Source organism: Lithobates pipiens, unplaced genomic scaffold (assembly GCF_037356315.1).
Source record: "Lithobates pipiens isolate NorthernLeopardFrog02 unplaced genomic scaffold, aLitPip1_a1.2 Scaffold_27, whole genome shotgun sequence".
Classification (NCBI taxonomy): Eukaryota; Metazoa; Chordata; class Amphibia; order Anura; family Ranidae; genus Lithobates; species Lithobates pipiens.
This window is the reverse complement of record NW_027507788.1, coordinates 194448104-194463322: the sequence shown is the minus strand read 5'-3', so window position 1 is coordinate 194463322 and position 15219 is coordinate 194448104. Positions and strand designations below refer to the sequence as shown.

Here is a 15219-nt window from a genome sequence, read left to right as displayed (position 1 = left end):
AGGAGTCCTGTTGTTAGAATACAATAGTACAGCGAGGAGGATTCCTTCAGCCACCTCACATGTATCAATGGGATGGCAGGCTTATAAGTTTTCCACCGACAATGGTCTGTTGTCAGATTTTTAGAGTGTGTGTACACAAGTCCAAAGTACAAACACACGATCAGAATCAATGCTCACCAAACTCAACATTCGCAGAAGGTGCCCAAAGGGTGGCGCTAAAGAGCTGAAAAGCCACGTAGTACGTCACTACATTCCTGTTTGTTGGCCAACAATTGTGTGCTGTTTATATGCAAGGAAAATTCCTGGCCAATGCCCTTCGGAGAAAAGTCTGATGCTTTGTCTGTGGAAAATCCGATTGTGTGTAAGAGGCTTTAGGCCCCTTTCACACGAGCTTTCCAATTAGATTCGCCTGTCAGTTTATCAGGTGGACCTGATCAGACCCTCCAGTCTCCCTTATGGAGTGGTGGATGTCAGCAGTGACATGTTCGCCGACATCCGCCGCTATCTGATCCGGTCTACAAAATCGTGGTCCTATTTTCCATCCATCTGGCGAATGGGATGAAAATGGATAGGCGGCCCGTTTTCACCCGATTTCCCCATAGACCATGGACCAGCTTCTCTACTGCCAATGATCACTTTACCTTCTGGATTGATCCTTCAAAGCTGGTAGATATTGCAGCAGATCGAGCTAGTTTGCTGAAGTCTGGTGCTCCTCCAACATAGAGCGACTCCTTCAGGTTCAGTGCGTTGTGTGGTGTCTGGGGGAAGAGACAAGTGACATTAAACAAAGAATAAAATGTGCAATGTTTACATATGACGGCAGTTTGCTTACACATTTATGGATGTCCCACTAACTTACTATGGGGGTTATTTACGAAAGGCAAATCCACTTTGCACTGCAAGTGCACTTGGAAGTGCAGTTTCTCTAAATCTAAGGGGAAGATCTGAAATGAGGGGAAGCTCTGCTGATTTTATCATCCAATCATGTGCAAGCTAAAATGATGTTTTTTATTTTCCATGCATGTCCACCTCAGATCTACAACGACTTTACTTCCAAGTGCACTTTCAGTGCAAAGTGGATTTTCCTTTAGTAAATAACCCCTTATATTTCTATGGTTAACCTTTAATTTGTCATTCCTGCAACTCTCACCTTCCTAAATACTGGCCGTCTGCCTCCTTGCTAGAAATATACTGAAATGCCTGTGCTATAGTATCTTTCATTTTTTTCTATGTGAAAGGAAGTCAATACAGCACAGTTCAATGTATTTAGAAATTGTACACTCCATAAAAGAAACGCTTGAAATCTCGGCCTTAAAAGCAATGCAAAAAGCAATCAGCTACGTGATTTAGTGCATCTCTAGCTCCCTCTGCTGGATTCGTTTAGATTGCAGTTCCTGTAAAAACGGGCTTACGTCGTTTTATTTGCCTGTGCAAATGATGATTTTCTCCTACATGTCACTGATTCTCAAAGGGATGTTCCATTACAAACATTATCTATCAGATTTACAGATCTATATGCCTCTTTTTAAAACCTATTGTTAAAAGCAATACTAAAGGAGAGCGACAGTCAAAATAAAAATTAAAAAAGTACAGTAAACCTATTAATACATAACACACACACTCACTGGGGTTGATTTACTAAAGGCAAATCTACTTTGCACTACAAGTGCACTTGGAAGTGCAGTCGCTTTCGATCAGAGGGGAAGATCTGAAATGAGGGGAAGCTCTGCTGATTTTATTATCAAACCATGTGCAGATCTACAGCGACTGCACTTCCAAGGGCACTTGCAGTGCAAAGTGGATTTACCTTTAGTAAATAAGCCCCAATGTGTTAACCCACTTTCATCAGTGGTAGTAGTATTATACTGAAAACTACACAGCAGTTTACAGATGCCAAAAGGGGAATGGAGAGAGGAACCACTGCAGTGTAATCACGAGAAACTCGTGTCCAGAGCCATAAATTGTGGTCTGAAATGGTTTTTATTTTGTTCAGGATCAAAATTTGATTAAACTTAATTTTTTCATGTGAACATTCAGTTTACCTGTTTATTATTATTTTTTACTTTGCCTGTAGTTCTCCTTTTACATTATACAGAAACGACTACAAGCAGCTTTTTTTATACCCTCCATCTCCTCCCATTGATTAACGATCTACATTAATTAGTACTCAATGCTTGTGGGAATTATGGCGATGGATGGCTACATTATTGGAAAATTCCTGCAGACAGATCTAGTCTCAGTATGGTGAAAGCAAGTGAAGCAGAAAAATACTTTGAAGGAAAGGAGAGAAATGGACACCAAGCCGGCATCTACTCTAATTGCCCATTCACACTGCAATATAGGTGTGCTATAGGTGCGTTTTCCATGATATGGTTCCCAACAATAAATGATTGTGTTTTAACCTCCCTGGCGGTATGATTATTTCAGATTTTAAGTGCTGAAAGCGGTACAATTATTTTGCATGAAAATTTGGCGTTTTATATTGTAGTCCTGTAATTCTTAGCCCTTGTACACACAGTCGGAGAATCCGTTGGAATGTGTCCTATCGGACCGTGTTGTCGGATAATCCGACTGTGTGTGGTCTGCATCGGACTGATTCCTTTTGGAATATCCGTCGGACCCAATTTTCCAACTTGTTGGAAATATTTTCCGACCAACTGGTTCGATCGGACATACTCCGATCATGTGTAGAGAATTTTGATCGGACCAAGTGCCACGCATGCTCAGATCAAATTCCTACATCAAAGCTATTGGCTACTAGCCTGAATGTAGTCCCATCATAACGAAATTATGTCATCACGTTCTGAATGATCAGATTTTTCGACAACTTAGTCCGACCGTGTGTATGCAACAGTTTCGGACAAAATCCGACGGATTTGGTTGGCAGAATCTCCGACCTTGTGTACAGGGGCTTAGGAATAACTTACTTAAATCTGTCCAAACCAGAGTCTAGCAGACATCCCGGGTATGATAAAGTTTGAAAAATTAAATCATAAATTATAATATAATAAATAATTATACCAAATAATAATATAACAATAATAAAAATGATTTAATAATGTAATCAAATACACTGAAATTTGCTCAGTTGCAGAATTGTCACTGTCATTACTTTTCAGTATTTGATGACGGATCTCCCCACAAATCGCTATCCCTCAATTCTGCGAGTGATTACAATTTATTATCGCTGTTTTCTAGCTGGTCTAAAATCATTTTTGATGTAAAGGGACAGTTTTGGTTGCTATGGACAATCTCCAGTTTCCAGGCATAAAGAACAGTTTTTATAATATAAAAGTGCATACAGGACACTGGGCAGACCACTAGGGACAAAGGGGATGTGAAATAATTACATACAGCAATGTGATCTGTAAGATTACATTATACTGTATGTTTCACTTTTTGAATTTGGCGCAACGCTCGCAGGGAACGGAGATCGGCTCCGTGATAGATTGAGCGAGACACGGCTCACTCGTACAGCGGGGGGACATCGCTGGATCCAGGGGAGAAGGTAAGTAAGGTCTCCCTGAATTCAGCGATGCGGACCTCTCGGGGTTACCGCTTTTGGTACAAAATCTTCACCCCGAGCCAGACTCGGGAATACCGCCGGGGGGGTTAAGCTCTGCATGCTATTGTTTAGCTGCAACTGCATGCTTGCATCTTGTGGCTTATCACATGTAGCTGTGTGCAGAAAGCAATCTCCCGTAATACGTTATGTTTAAATGTATGCAAATACCCCAATGAATTACAATGCGGTGCAGGAAAAACGCACACTAAGAACACATCTGGATATAAATGTGAATGAGCCCTAAAGGTGATTAGTGGAATGGGTGGAACGATGTGCTCACATGATATATGGGATGAAATACATGTGCTTATCTTTACCTTACGGGATTTCTGAAATCCAGATAGTATGCAACAATAGCAGAGTGAGAGAAAAGGAGGAAAAGAGAGAGAAAACAAGTCATCAGTGATTGTAAAAAGCTTTAGCATGCAGGGTGGCAGACATCATCCATCCACAATTCAAAGTTTTTCAGCAAGCTTTAGAACAGCGCCAATCCCTACAGAGTGCTAGGCAGCAATTAAAGCATCAGTCCATGTTAGTAGTGTAAGACAACTGCTTAACTCACACAAACAATACAGACGGCTTGCTCTTAATTGTATGGCATTAAGCCAAGTACTATTTGCTATTCGGATGTGTTCTCTTTCCTCTCTTTTAAGTGATTTTAAGTCAATTAAAATGCGCTTCTTTTTTTAATGTCTTTATTGGAAGTCTTCACTTTGTTTCCTACAGATCACTTTCACCACAGTCAGGCGAGCGGCTGTGCTAGGCATGGACATAATGCACAATAAAATGAACAGCTCCTTGTCAATGGCTGTCAATAAGATAGAGATTTGTGGTCTTATACAAAGGAAGAGATGTGGCTTTGATGAAGTGTACAGCTTTTCCCTGTGATTAGGCTAGGAGAAAACGCCATTGATTATGTCTTTCTAACTGCTTTTCTACAAAATAGCCAAATCATGGCTGAATCTTACAATTGCTTTAAATGCCTGTTTACTAGAACCATGGGAGAGCATGACAGCAAATGTTTGATTACAACTTTTAGCCCTTGTACACACGGTTGAACATTCCGACGGAAAATGTCCGATCGGACCGTGTTGTCGGATAATCCGACCGTATGTGGGCTCCATCGGACTGTTTCCGTCGGAATATCCGACCGACAAAGTTTTAGAGCTGGGCTATAACATTTTCCAACAACATGATCGGATCGGACTTTGTCCGATTGTTTTTAGAGAATTCCGATCGGACAAAGTGCCACGCATGCTCAGATCCAATTCCTAGACCAAAACTATTGGCTACTAGCCTGAACGTAGTCCCGTCGTAACGAAATAACGTCATTGCGTTACGGACGATCAGATTTTCCGACAACTTTGTCCGACCGTGTGTATGCAACACAAGTTTCGGACAAAATCTGTCGGACAAAATCCAACGGATTTTGTTGTCGGAATGTCCGACCGTGGGTACAAGGGCTAACAGAGGCTAGGCTACTAGGAATGTTTATCTATAGCCGACAAATTACAAGCTGGATGCTCCAGTAGACCCTCATACTACATAGGTGGTGGAAAATCTAAAGATGATTACCAGATTGTTATTGTACAGGCATACCCCCCCACTTTTAAGTACACAATGGGGTTTATTTACTAAAGCTGGAAAGTGCAAAATCAGGCTCATTTCTGCATAGAAACCAATCAGCTTCCAGATTTTATTACCAAAGCTTAATTGACCAAGCTGGGGTTAGAAACTCATTGGTTTCTTTGCAGAAGTGAGCCTGATTTTGTACTTTGGAGGTGCTGGCAGGCAGATTGTAGCTGTCATTAAGAGGAACAATTACTACAAATTAAATGAGAGCAGCCGTTTTTTTTTTTATGTGACCCCTATGCATGGACTCACTCTTCCTGGTGAATTGTAATGTATTCTACATTATAAGAGTGTACAACAGGCAACTTCACGGCACAGGGGTGCAGCATTTGGCACACACCCAGGTGCCAAGCCTCGGTGCTGTCACATGTGCTGGGCATACCATAGAGTGTAATGCTGTCAATAACTAACATTGACCTTTTGAGAGCATCAGAGGTAAAGGGTCATAGTCTAAGGTGTTGTCCTAATTCTTGACAGGTTTACATTAATCTCTTATGAGTAACATAACTGCCCTAGAGCTAGTATGATGCCCAGACAACAGAGAAAATGACTACAGAGGCAGGAATATAGCCTTCTGACAAGTTTCCCTTACAATGCAAACAGTAAGATTACTTTACATATTTTATCCCATTAGTATGAACACAGCATTAAAGTTTATGCCCATAAGCCTGCTTGCTTTTACATTCCAGGTACAGCTGATGGGGGCACACAGACATTGAAGGAGCACAAAATGAATACAAGGCACATGATCATTTTTTTTTCTACTTCTTTATAATTACCTTGCATATGTCCCTCTATGCAGAGTAGGGAATGTCTGCCATGAAGCTGTGACACGGGTGTCTTTTCTAATTTGTGCTTTTCACAAAAAAATTAAAACAAATCCCATGTCACCTAATTGGCAGTTCCTTTAAAAGGTGCGCCTGTTCAGTCATTTGTCTCCCATATATCACCCCAGAATCCCACGACACATCCAGGCTGGTGTTTGATGTGTCTTGAAACAAGGCTGTGTAGAAGCAGCTGTTACATCATGTGTAAAATTAAGGGTATATGCCAGTCAATCATGAAAATGGGCTATTAAAATAGGCACAAGGGTTACAGCTTGCATAGTGCTTTTGATTTTGACAGCAACACCGATTTTGTGCACTGGGTTGACTTCTGGCTGTGCAGATCTCTATAGCTGCAGGTAGGCACGTCTACTTGAATTCTGTGTTCAGAAGATTCCAGTAATACCAGCTATGAAGACAGATTTTACCTCTAAATCATGTCAACATGCTCACCCTGTCTAATGAAGAATGCCCAAGACTGTTCATTGGAATAATACATGCCTAACAGAATTATGGTGCTCCCTATGTAGTCTCGGTGCAGAGAACTCATGGTGAGAATGTTGCCTCTTGCCAAGTGGCCTCGGAAAGCCTTGCAGCAAGTGCTACAGTGTTGGTGTATTGGGGTGCCATTCATTAATAATGGCATTGCACTTGGAGGAATTACAGACACTCTGTACCGTGACTGATTGGGTGACTGGGTCCTATGAGATTGATGATTTAAAGTACAACTAAAGGCAAAACTTTTAATTTATTTTTGTTTTGGGTAGAGTGGAGAGGAATTAGAAAGTCTGTAAATTTTTATTGCTGGCTGTGCCTCAGTTTAGGAGACTCCCCCATCTGTATTTGTCCTGTTAACTATTATCATTGAAAGTGAAATTAACACAAAATCCCAAATTTTGGGTAGTCCCCAGTAAAGTAATTGATGGGGAATTTTCCAATGGGGACACTCGTTCTGGTGACCTGGGGGTCCCCAAGGAATTCCCTTAATTTGCAGGGATTTCCTCTCACTTCCTGTCTGGCTATGGGACAGGAAGTAAAGGGAAATCTCTGCAATGGGACATAGATGGTAAAAAATAATCTGACAGAGGTTATAACCCTCCCTTACTCCTTTATCCAAAATGGAAAAAAAAAAAGTTCTACTGTAACTCTCCGGCATTTACTAAAAAACAAAAACAAATCTATATTAGGTGGACTGGTCCTTTAAAATTTTAGCAAGACAATTATAAATTTATAAAGAATTAATCCATCTGAGTGAAAAGATTGTAATATCGCCCAGATCGCACTGGCTGTGCAATTCACAATTTTAGTCATTGACCAGAGTTGCTCCTTGAAGCTCCATTTGTTTTTGTCATATCACCATAAAATAGTTTGAAAAGAAAAAAAATAGCAAAGAACAAAGCAAACATGGAGCACATACACGTTACTACAAGAAATAGGTTACACAAATCTACTTTACCATTTGAGAGCAAAATAAATATTTTGATTTATTCATCCTTTTAAAATGTGAGGCACATAAAAGGGTAAAAGAAAATGTCCTAGTGAATAAGCAGAGGTCATTATATAAAAAAAAGAAAATAGTTCTGAGAACACTGCATGCCCTTATGTTCTCCCAGTAATGTAGGGCATCCAGTAATACAAAACATAACTCTGATTTCTTTTATCTTTTTTCGTTGTTAGGAGACTGAATGTCCCTCCACGCTACTATTCCAACATAACAAGCCTAGAATTGCCAAGCCATCCCTTTAATTACTGAAACACGAGTTTGGTGGCTAATTAGGGTTTTGTACACACAGGGCCCCTAACACAAGGCAGAGAACTTGCGCTGTACTCTACATAGTGACCGCCAAGCCAACTGGAGGAACAATGAGGAGCATGTCTCTCCCTAAGGCCTCGGAGATATTGGAGGATACTGTAGAAAGCAGAGTGTATTACTTACTTATCTCCTTCTGCACACAAAAAGAATATGAAGAACTCTGAAGACCTCTTCCTCATATTACCACATGTAAATAATATTCTTAATTCAGTTGTATGTATCCATTTTTTCCAAAGCACAGTACAGAGAGCATGAACCAAAAAACAAATAAAATTGATGTTGCTCAAATGCCCCACTCTGTTATCTCCGCTGACTGGCCACAATGTTTTCAGGTGCTGGTCACGTTGAATACTGGCTCATTAGACACATCCAGGACTACAACAAAATGGCACTTATCGATACACTGCCTCTGCATATAGTGAGCTCATCTTAGTAAAAAAATTGCTTCAGCTTGGTCTGCTACCCATGGGTGAACTCCCTCTAACATGTTTTGCCCAATAAGGGCTTAATCAGAGACAAATATAACTGGAATAGCTTGAGTTATATAAAGCATCATAAGCCATAAAGAGTAAAAATGCAGAGAAAGGCAGGGAATCACTAATAGACCATTTGTGTTACAGCGCCACCTATCCAGGGAAGATCGAAAATGCAGCCTAAGGCTTCATTGCACACTATAAGATTTTCTGCAGATTTTTTTCTTCACATTTACCAAAACCATATAATATGAGGTCAAAGATTAAGAGTTTCAATTTGTATGCAATCATACAGGCCCCTGCACTACATGTTTTTGGTAAATCTGAAGACAAAAAATCCATAGAAAATCGAATAGTGTGTATGAGGCTTATGACAAACAATCCAACTTAAATGAAAAATTATCTACAAATTGCTGGGGACCAAAACATTTCTAATAAAAAAAAAATCCTAGCATAAATAAGCACACTTTAGGGCTTAGGCCATAGCCAGATTACCAAATGTAAGTGTATAACCAATATAAATATAAACATTGAATTTAATAGGTTGAGCACAGTCCCAGCTGCATTAGAAACCAAACCAATCCAAATAGAAGACAAAATGACCATAAGGCAACCCCCCCCCCCCCCCCAAAAGAAATAAAAGAATACAGCAGCTATATACATAACTAGATCGTATCCCGTATCCCATACAAATAATTTGTATTAATCAATAAGATACAATCATTAAAAAAATCATGTAAAAAATTTAAAATAAGAGAAACGCAAATAGCCAGGAATAGTACATATCATATGTAAATGTAACTACTTGAAAATAGATTTGCCGACCTGATTTAGAGAAAATGACTTGGGCTGCATTTTCAATCTCCCCTAAATAGGTGGCGCTGTAACCCAAATGATCTATGACAGATAACAGGCCCTTCTGGACACTTGCTATTAATGGCTTATGATGCTTTATAACTCGAGCTATTCCAGCTACATTTGCCTCTTAGATTAAGCCCCTATTGGGTGAAACATGTTATGGGGGTTCACCCATGGGTAGGAGACCAAGGTGAAGCCATTTGTTTTTTTTGTACGAAGAGGAGTTCACTATGTGCTGAGGCAGTGTGCAGACGGGCATCATTTTGTTGTAGTCCCCAATGCATCTGATGACAGAGCATATGGATCCATCCACATCAGCTCCTGCCCACCATTGAGCCTTTATGGTCACCCTATACACCCAGTGTTGGCGAAAGCCTGTTAACTCTTCATTGGTTTTCAAAGAAATCTATGCCAACATGTGAAGAACATACAAACTCCATGCAGTTAGTATCTTGGGTAGGATGCTAACCCAGGACTTGAGCACTGCATGGCAGAAATGCCAACCACTTGGTCACTATGTGGCCTCATTAATCCATTCTATCTGTTGTACTGTAGTCTCACAGTGCAATCTACCATGAAGCGCAACAGATCTGCATGTGAATGAAGTATCATGGGTCCTGGCTTAAAGCGGAGCTCCACCCGAATTCCTAGTCCTATGCCTATGTGATCACCCCCTTCCCTAATCGCTAGATATCCCCCTTACCTTGCTGATGTCTTCTTCTCTTTTCTTCTTGTTTCAAATCTCCTGCTCCTGGAGATTCCGGAAAGGGGCGGTGCTGCTGCGGATATGGGCGGGGCTTCAGCGGCAGGTCAGCTCTTCCTGTCGGCCGCACGGGCTCCTGGGATAGTTTTTTCAATTTCCCAGGAGTCTGTGCGGCGCCCAGGCTCGAGTTCTCTCGCGCGCGCATCTCAGTTGCCATCACAACGGGGCAGGACTTCCTAAGACGCCGCCCGTTGTGATGGCACCCTGAGTTGTTATCAGCGCTCGAGCGGTTTAATCTGCGCATGCGCGAGATTGCAGATTATACGGGCGGTGCATGCTGGGACATTAGCAGCACTGTGTCCCGGAAGACAATGCCTGTGGGCTTCACATGCCCACAGGCAAAATGGAAAACGTCAGGAGACGTTTTTCTAAAGACTTTATACTAGCGAAAAACGGCTGCACCACACTTTCAGATAATATACAAGTAAGTAACATAATTAGAATACTTACTTAGTGCGATTAAGATGGAAAAAAAAAAACGGCGGTGGAACCCCGCTTTAAGTCAGACTTTGGAATCCCTAAAAAGACCATGTTATGAAGGAGTCTAAAAGAACGTCTTGTTACCATTAAAACGCACTCAGGCTCTACCTTATCTTATTTTCTTTTGGAATCATTGGTTACTATAAGCAGCACTGACAGTCCTCCGAGTCATACCCTCAAATAGAGCTCAATGAAAAAACTGTAAAAATCAGGAAGGTGCACATATTATATATAGAGAGACATCCACATAACAAAGTGTTTCATCGTTCACAGACTTACCGGTGACTCTCCTGTAACCTGTTCCTTGTTATTGATTCGCATCTGACCCTTTCGCCCATTACGCTCCAAAGTGACACTAACCCATGTGTTAAGGGGAATCTTTTCCTTGTTCCTGGTATAGACAAGTGCCCAGTTAGAATACTACATGGTACATAAGCAAAGATAATTTTACTATGCTGAGATAAAAATTGGATCTTAAAAACTGTTTAAAAGGAAACCTAAATCTTTCAGAAAGGTAAATAGAAAAAAAAAAATGAATGCACTCAAATCAATACGTGCCATTCATCACAGTGATTCTCAGTCTATAGAAAGGCAGGGGCAGACATATTGCTTCAGTGTTTGGGGAAGACATCTGTATATTTGCACAGCAGCCTTTACCAGGACCACCAACTGTCCTCTGTCACTAGTCACTTTTTGATCTTTGTATTGTCTTATTAAAGAAAACCTTGTCCGGAGATTGTATGAAAGGGCATACATATATACATGTGCCCCAAGCAGCATGATGTATAAATGCAGCCCTGATTATACAACTGAAACATCAAGTGGGCTGATCATTAAGTCTGCAAAAGCTTTTAAAGTGGTTGTAAACCCTTGCCTATATCCAGTAAGGGGACTATCCTAAGGAGATACACAGATGAAACAAATCCTTCTATATAAGTTATACTTGTTTTATTTGCAGCCATTTGTCCTATACATCATTGTAAAACTCCGATATGAAAAGGATTTTTCACAGACTCAAAAGGCAGGGGGCAGGGGGCTGCAGTTACACACTGTACATGAGCTCTGAAAGCTGATTGGAGGGAAGGGACACATCCCCCTTCACGCAGCACACAGGAACTGAGCTAATGCTGTCAATCACAGGTTGTGTGCAGAACTCCCCCAGTCACCTTTTTTTCTCATGGCGTCAGGAAAACTTGTCAGAAGTTACTCATGCTGATAATAGAGGAACTAGACAGCAGTGATAAATGACACGTCATGAATATAAAGGGGTGGGTCCTGCGCAAATCGTGCCACTCAAATAAAATACACAAATTCAAAATAATATAAATATGTGCATACATACAATGCCGTGAAAAAAAATATAGTCCAAAAAACAGCACGCATAAAAATATATAAAAAATATATAAAAAAATGGAAAAAAGGTTTAATGATAGAACAATAATAAAATGTCCGCTACTCAAGGCTCCCTGAACTCTCACCTTTAAACGAAGTGAATAAGCAAATCAAACAAACTCCAGGATTCTCTTAGTTCATTCATAAATAATAAATAATAGCCATCAGGAAATCCAAAGGAGGGATGCAATGATACAATTCCGCCACTAGAGGGCCAGTCCCAGCTTCCAGAATAGGTGAAATGGATCTTCACTTCTATTTCACAGTGTATGGCTCAAAATAAGAGAGAGGAGGGGGGAGAGAGAGAAACAGGAGACTTCCATAGTGTAGTAGTTTAAAAAACGGCAGGTAGATTTATTAAAAAGCAGTAAAGACTCTCACATTTTAATTGCAAAAACAAGCACAATCAGGAAGAGGGTATAATGACAACTTCCTCCCGCCTTACTCTACTTCCGGTTCATCCTCTGGCCTATCCCTACGCGTTACGTCATGTGACTTCTTCATGGGGATGCAGAAGGAGAAGATGGAGAAGTCACATGACGTAACGCGTAGGGATTGGCCAGAGGACGAACCGGAAGTAGAGTAAGGCGGGAGGAAGTTGTCATTATACCCTCTTCCTGATTGTGCTTGTTTATGCAATTAAAATGTGAGAGTCTTTACTGCTTTTTAATAAATCTACCTGCCGTTTTTTAAACTACTACACTATGGAAGTCTCCTGTTTCTCTCTCTCCCCCCTCCTCTCTCTTATTTTGAGCCATACACTGTGAAATAGAAGTGAAGATCCATTTCACCTATTCTGGAAGCTGGGACTGGCCCTCTAGTGGCGGAATTGTATCATTGCATCCCTCCTTTGGATTTCCTGATGGCTATTATTTATTATTTATGAATGAAATAAGAGAATCCTGGAGTTTGTTTGATTTGCTTATTCACTTCGTTTAAAGGTGAGAGTTCTGGGAGCCTTGAGTAGCGGACATTTTATTATTGTTCTATCATTAAACCTTTTTTCCATTTTTTAATATATTTTTTATATATTTTTATGCGTGCTGTTTTTTGGACTATATTTTTTTTCACGGCATTGTATGTATGCACATATTTATATTATTTTGAATTTGTGTATTTTATTTGAGTGGCACGATTTGCGCAGGACCCACCCCTTTATATTCATTATTTGATAGTTTGTGCTCACTATTTTGTCCTGCTGCATTTTTTAGTTAGCATTTGCACTTTATATCACTCAGGCTCTTTTTCACAGCATCTGTGTTTTATTATATCTGATTTTGGATTTTGTTCCACTTTAGTCACTTATTACCACTTAGCGGCGCGAAGGCTGACCACTTTTATTTTAAATGACATGTCATGCTTTGGAGAGTGGCAAGTAAACACGAGAAATACGTGATTTGTTCAGATTTCATGTCTAATGCCGCGTACACACGAGCGGACTTTTCAACATCCAAAGTCTGACGGACTGATTCCGTCAGACTATTCGATCGTGTGTGGGCTGCAACGGACTTTTGACTCGCCAAAGTCTGACGGACTTTAGAATATGGAACATGCTTCAAATTTTTCCGACGGAACTCCTCCGGACCCGGTTCCTTCGAAAAATTTGCTCGTGTGTATGCTATTCCGACGGACTAAAACCGACGCTAGGGCAGCTATTGGCTACTGGCTATGAACTTCCTTATTCGAGTCCAGTCGTACGTCATCACGTTCGAATCCGTCGGAGTTTAGTGTGATTGTGTGTGGCCAAGTCCGCTCATTCGAAAAGTCCGTCAGAACTCTGTCGGAACTCCGGCAGAACTCCTTCGGAAGTCTGTCGGACATAAGTCCTCTCATGTGTACGGGGCTTAAGGTTTACAAACACTGTAATTGAAAATGGCAAGCGATTTGTAATAACTTATTCCTGTTTTCTCTAAAAACGCCAGGATTTGTCTCTTCCACTGTAGCCCTCAAACAGTCCATTTTGTCTAAAGCCCCATACACACTATCAGATTTTCTTCTGATTGTTTCCTTCAGATTTACCAAAACCATGTAATATGAGGTCAAACCTTAGGAGTTTCAATGTGTGTGCAATCAGGCAGGCCCTTGCACTATGTGGTTTTGGTAAATCTGACGACAAAAATCAGCAGAAAATCTGATAGTGTGTATGGGGGCTTAGTCACCCAAGTCTAGCCTGTCAAAGTTAAAATATCTACGAGTTGTTCACATATTAAATTATATTTATGACCACACTTCTTTTGAAACTACTGCAGGAGGGAAAAAAAACTGTCACTATTATCCCTCCCACGTCAGCCAGACTTCTCGTGCTGATTGAACTGTTACATTCAAGAATTGTTAGATGAACATAATGTAAGATTATTAGGTACAGTAATCTTTTCAGATCTAGTGCACCGGTTATTATGTATTCTTATGGTGTTTTGTGCTAATGAGTATTTGATTATAATAATTTTAGTGATTGAATGTGGCAGTTGTTTTGGCTGGTCCTTTGTTCCCTTCCCAAAGGCAGTTGTTAGGGTGTTACTGCTCAGAATGTCCTGCATCTACAATTCTAGTCCTGAAATTCTTCAAAAATATGTAAACTTTGGTTTGTTTGATGGGGAGAGACTCATAAAACAAGTTTGTATAATAGTACCCATGACATACCTGATAACAGCTGCCCCTTTCCCCAGATCATATCTGTATTCCAGATGTCCATCATGCAGTGCAAGAGAAACAAAGTCCCCTTTGCCATCCGTTTTCTGCCCGTTATAGAAGAGAAGTCCATTGGGGCTGCTGGTAAGGAACACCACCTCCATAGTCAGCTTATCACTGAGGAATGACATAGAAGACATCGTTACAAGGTTATATACTAAGCATAGCGAGCAGAATGGTCATTAGCTTCCCTCTGATTGGGTGTTCCTGGACCCACAGGAGTGACTCTTTAACGGGACTACACTAAGCCGAGATCAGAAAGGTTAGTGCACTTTAGCTATTTTCAAGGAAAGCTCCCTCTAGTTCAGCTGTATTGCAATCATCGTGTCAGGTGGAAAGCGGACAAGTGGGGATGCCAATATACACCTCCTAGTGCCTCCGATTTGTATCACTATTACCAATGACTATATATATTACTCGTCATCCCTAGGTAAGAGTGGCTAGAACTATTGCTATGCTCCCCCTTTTCCTAGGTTTATAATCAATTACCATTGATTATTATCAATATTTTATCTATCACAGGTGTTTTCAATATACAGCTGCTCCTGATGAGTGGAGACAATCCACGAAACGCGTCGAGATTTCTACTATTGTATGCCATGCCCCACTAGCCATGATTTTATTATGGGTTTGAGTTATTTCAATCATCAATTTAAATGGTTAGTTATTACTGTATACACACTTTGGAATGTGCTGTTGGTTTATTATTATGTGTAACAACATCATTGGAC

At 40.6% G+C, this 15219-nt stretch overlaps 1 protein-coding gene across 8 annotated transcripts in view; it reads right to left on the bottom strand.

Moving 5' to 3' along the window:
* AGRN (agrin) overlaps positions 1-15219 on the bottom strand; it is a 713847-nt gene that overhangs the window by 50523 nt on the left and 648105 nt on the right. For all 8 annotated transcript variants that reach the window (XM_077458091.1, XM_077458095.1, XM_077458096.1 and 5 more), the window contains 3 exons: positions 14441-14605; positions 10688-10799; positions 642-758 (listed from right to left, as the gene is read on the bottom strand). In XM_077458091.1, the coding sequence (XP_077314217.1) occupies positions 642-758; positions 10688-10799; positions 14441-14605 (394 nt within the window). The remainder of the gene's footprint in view (positions 1-641; positions 759-10687; positions 10800-14440; positions 14606-15219) is intronic.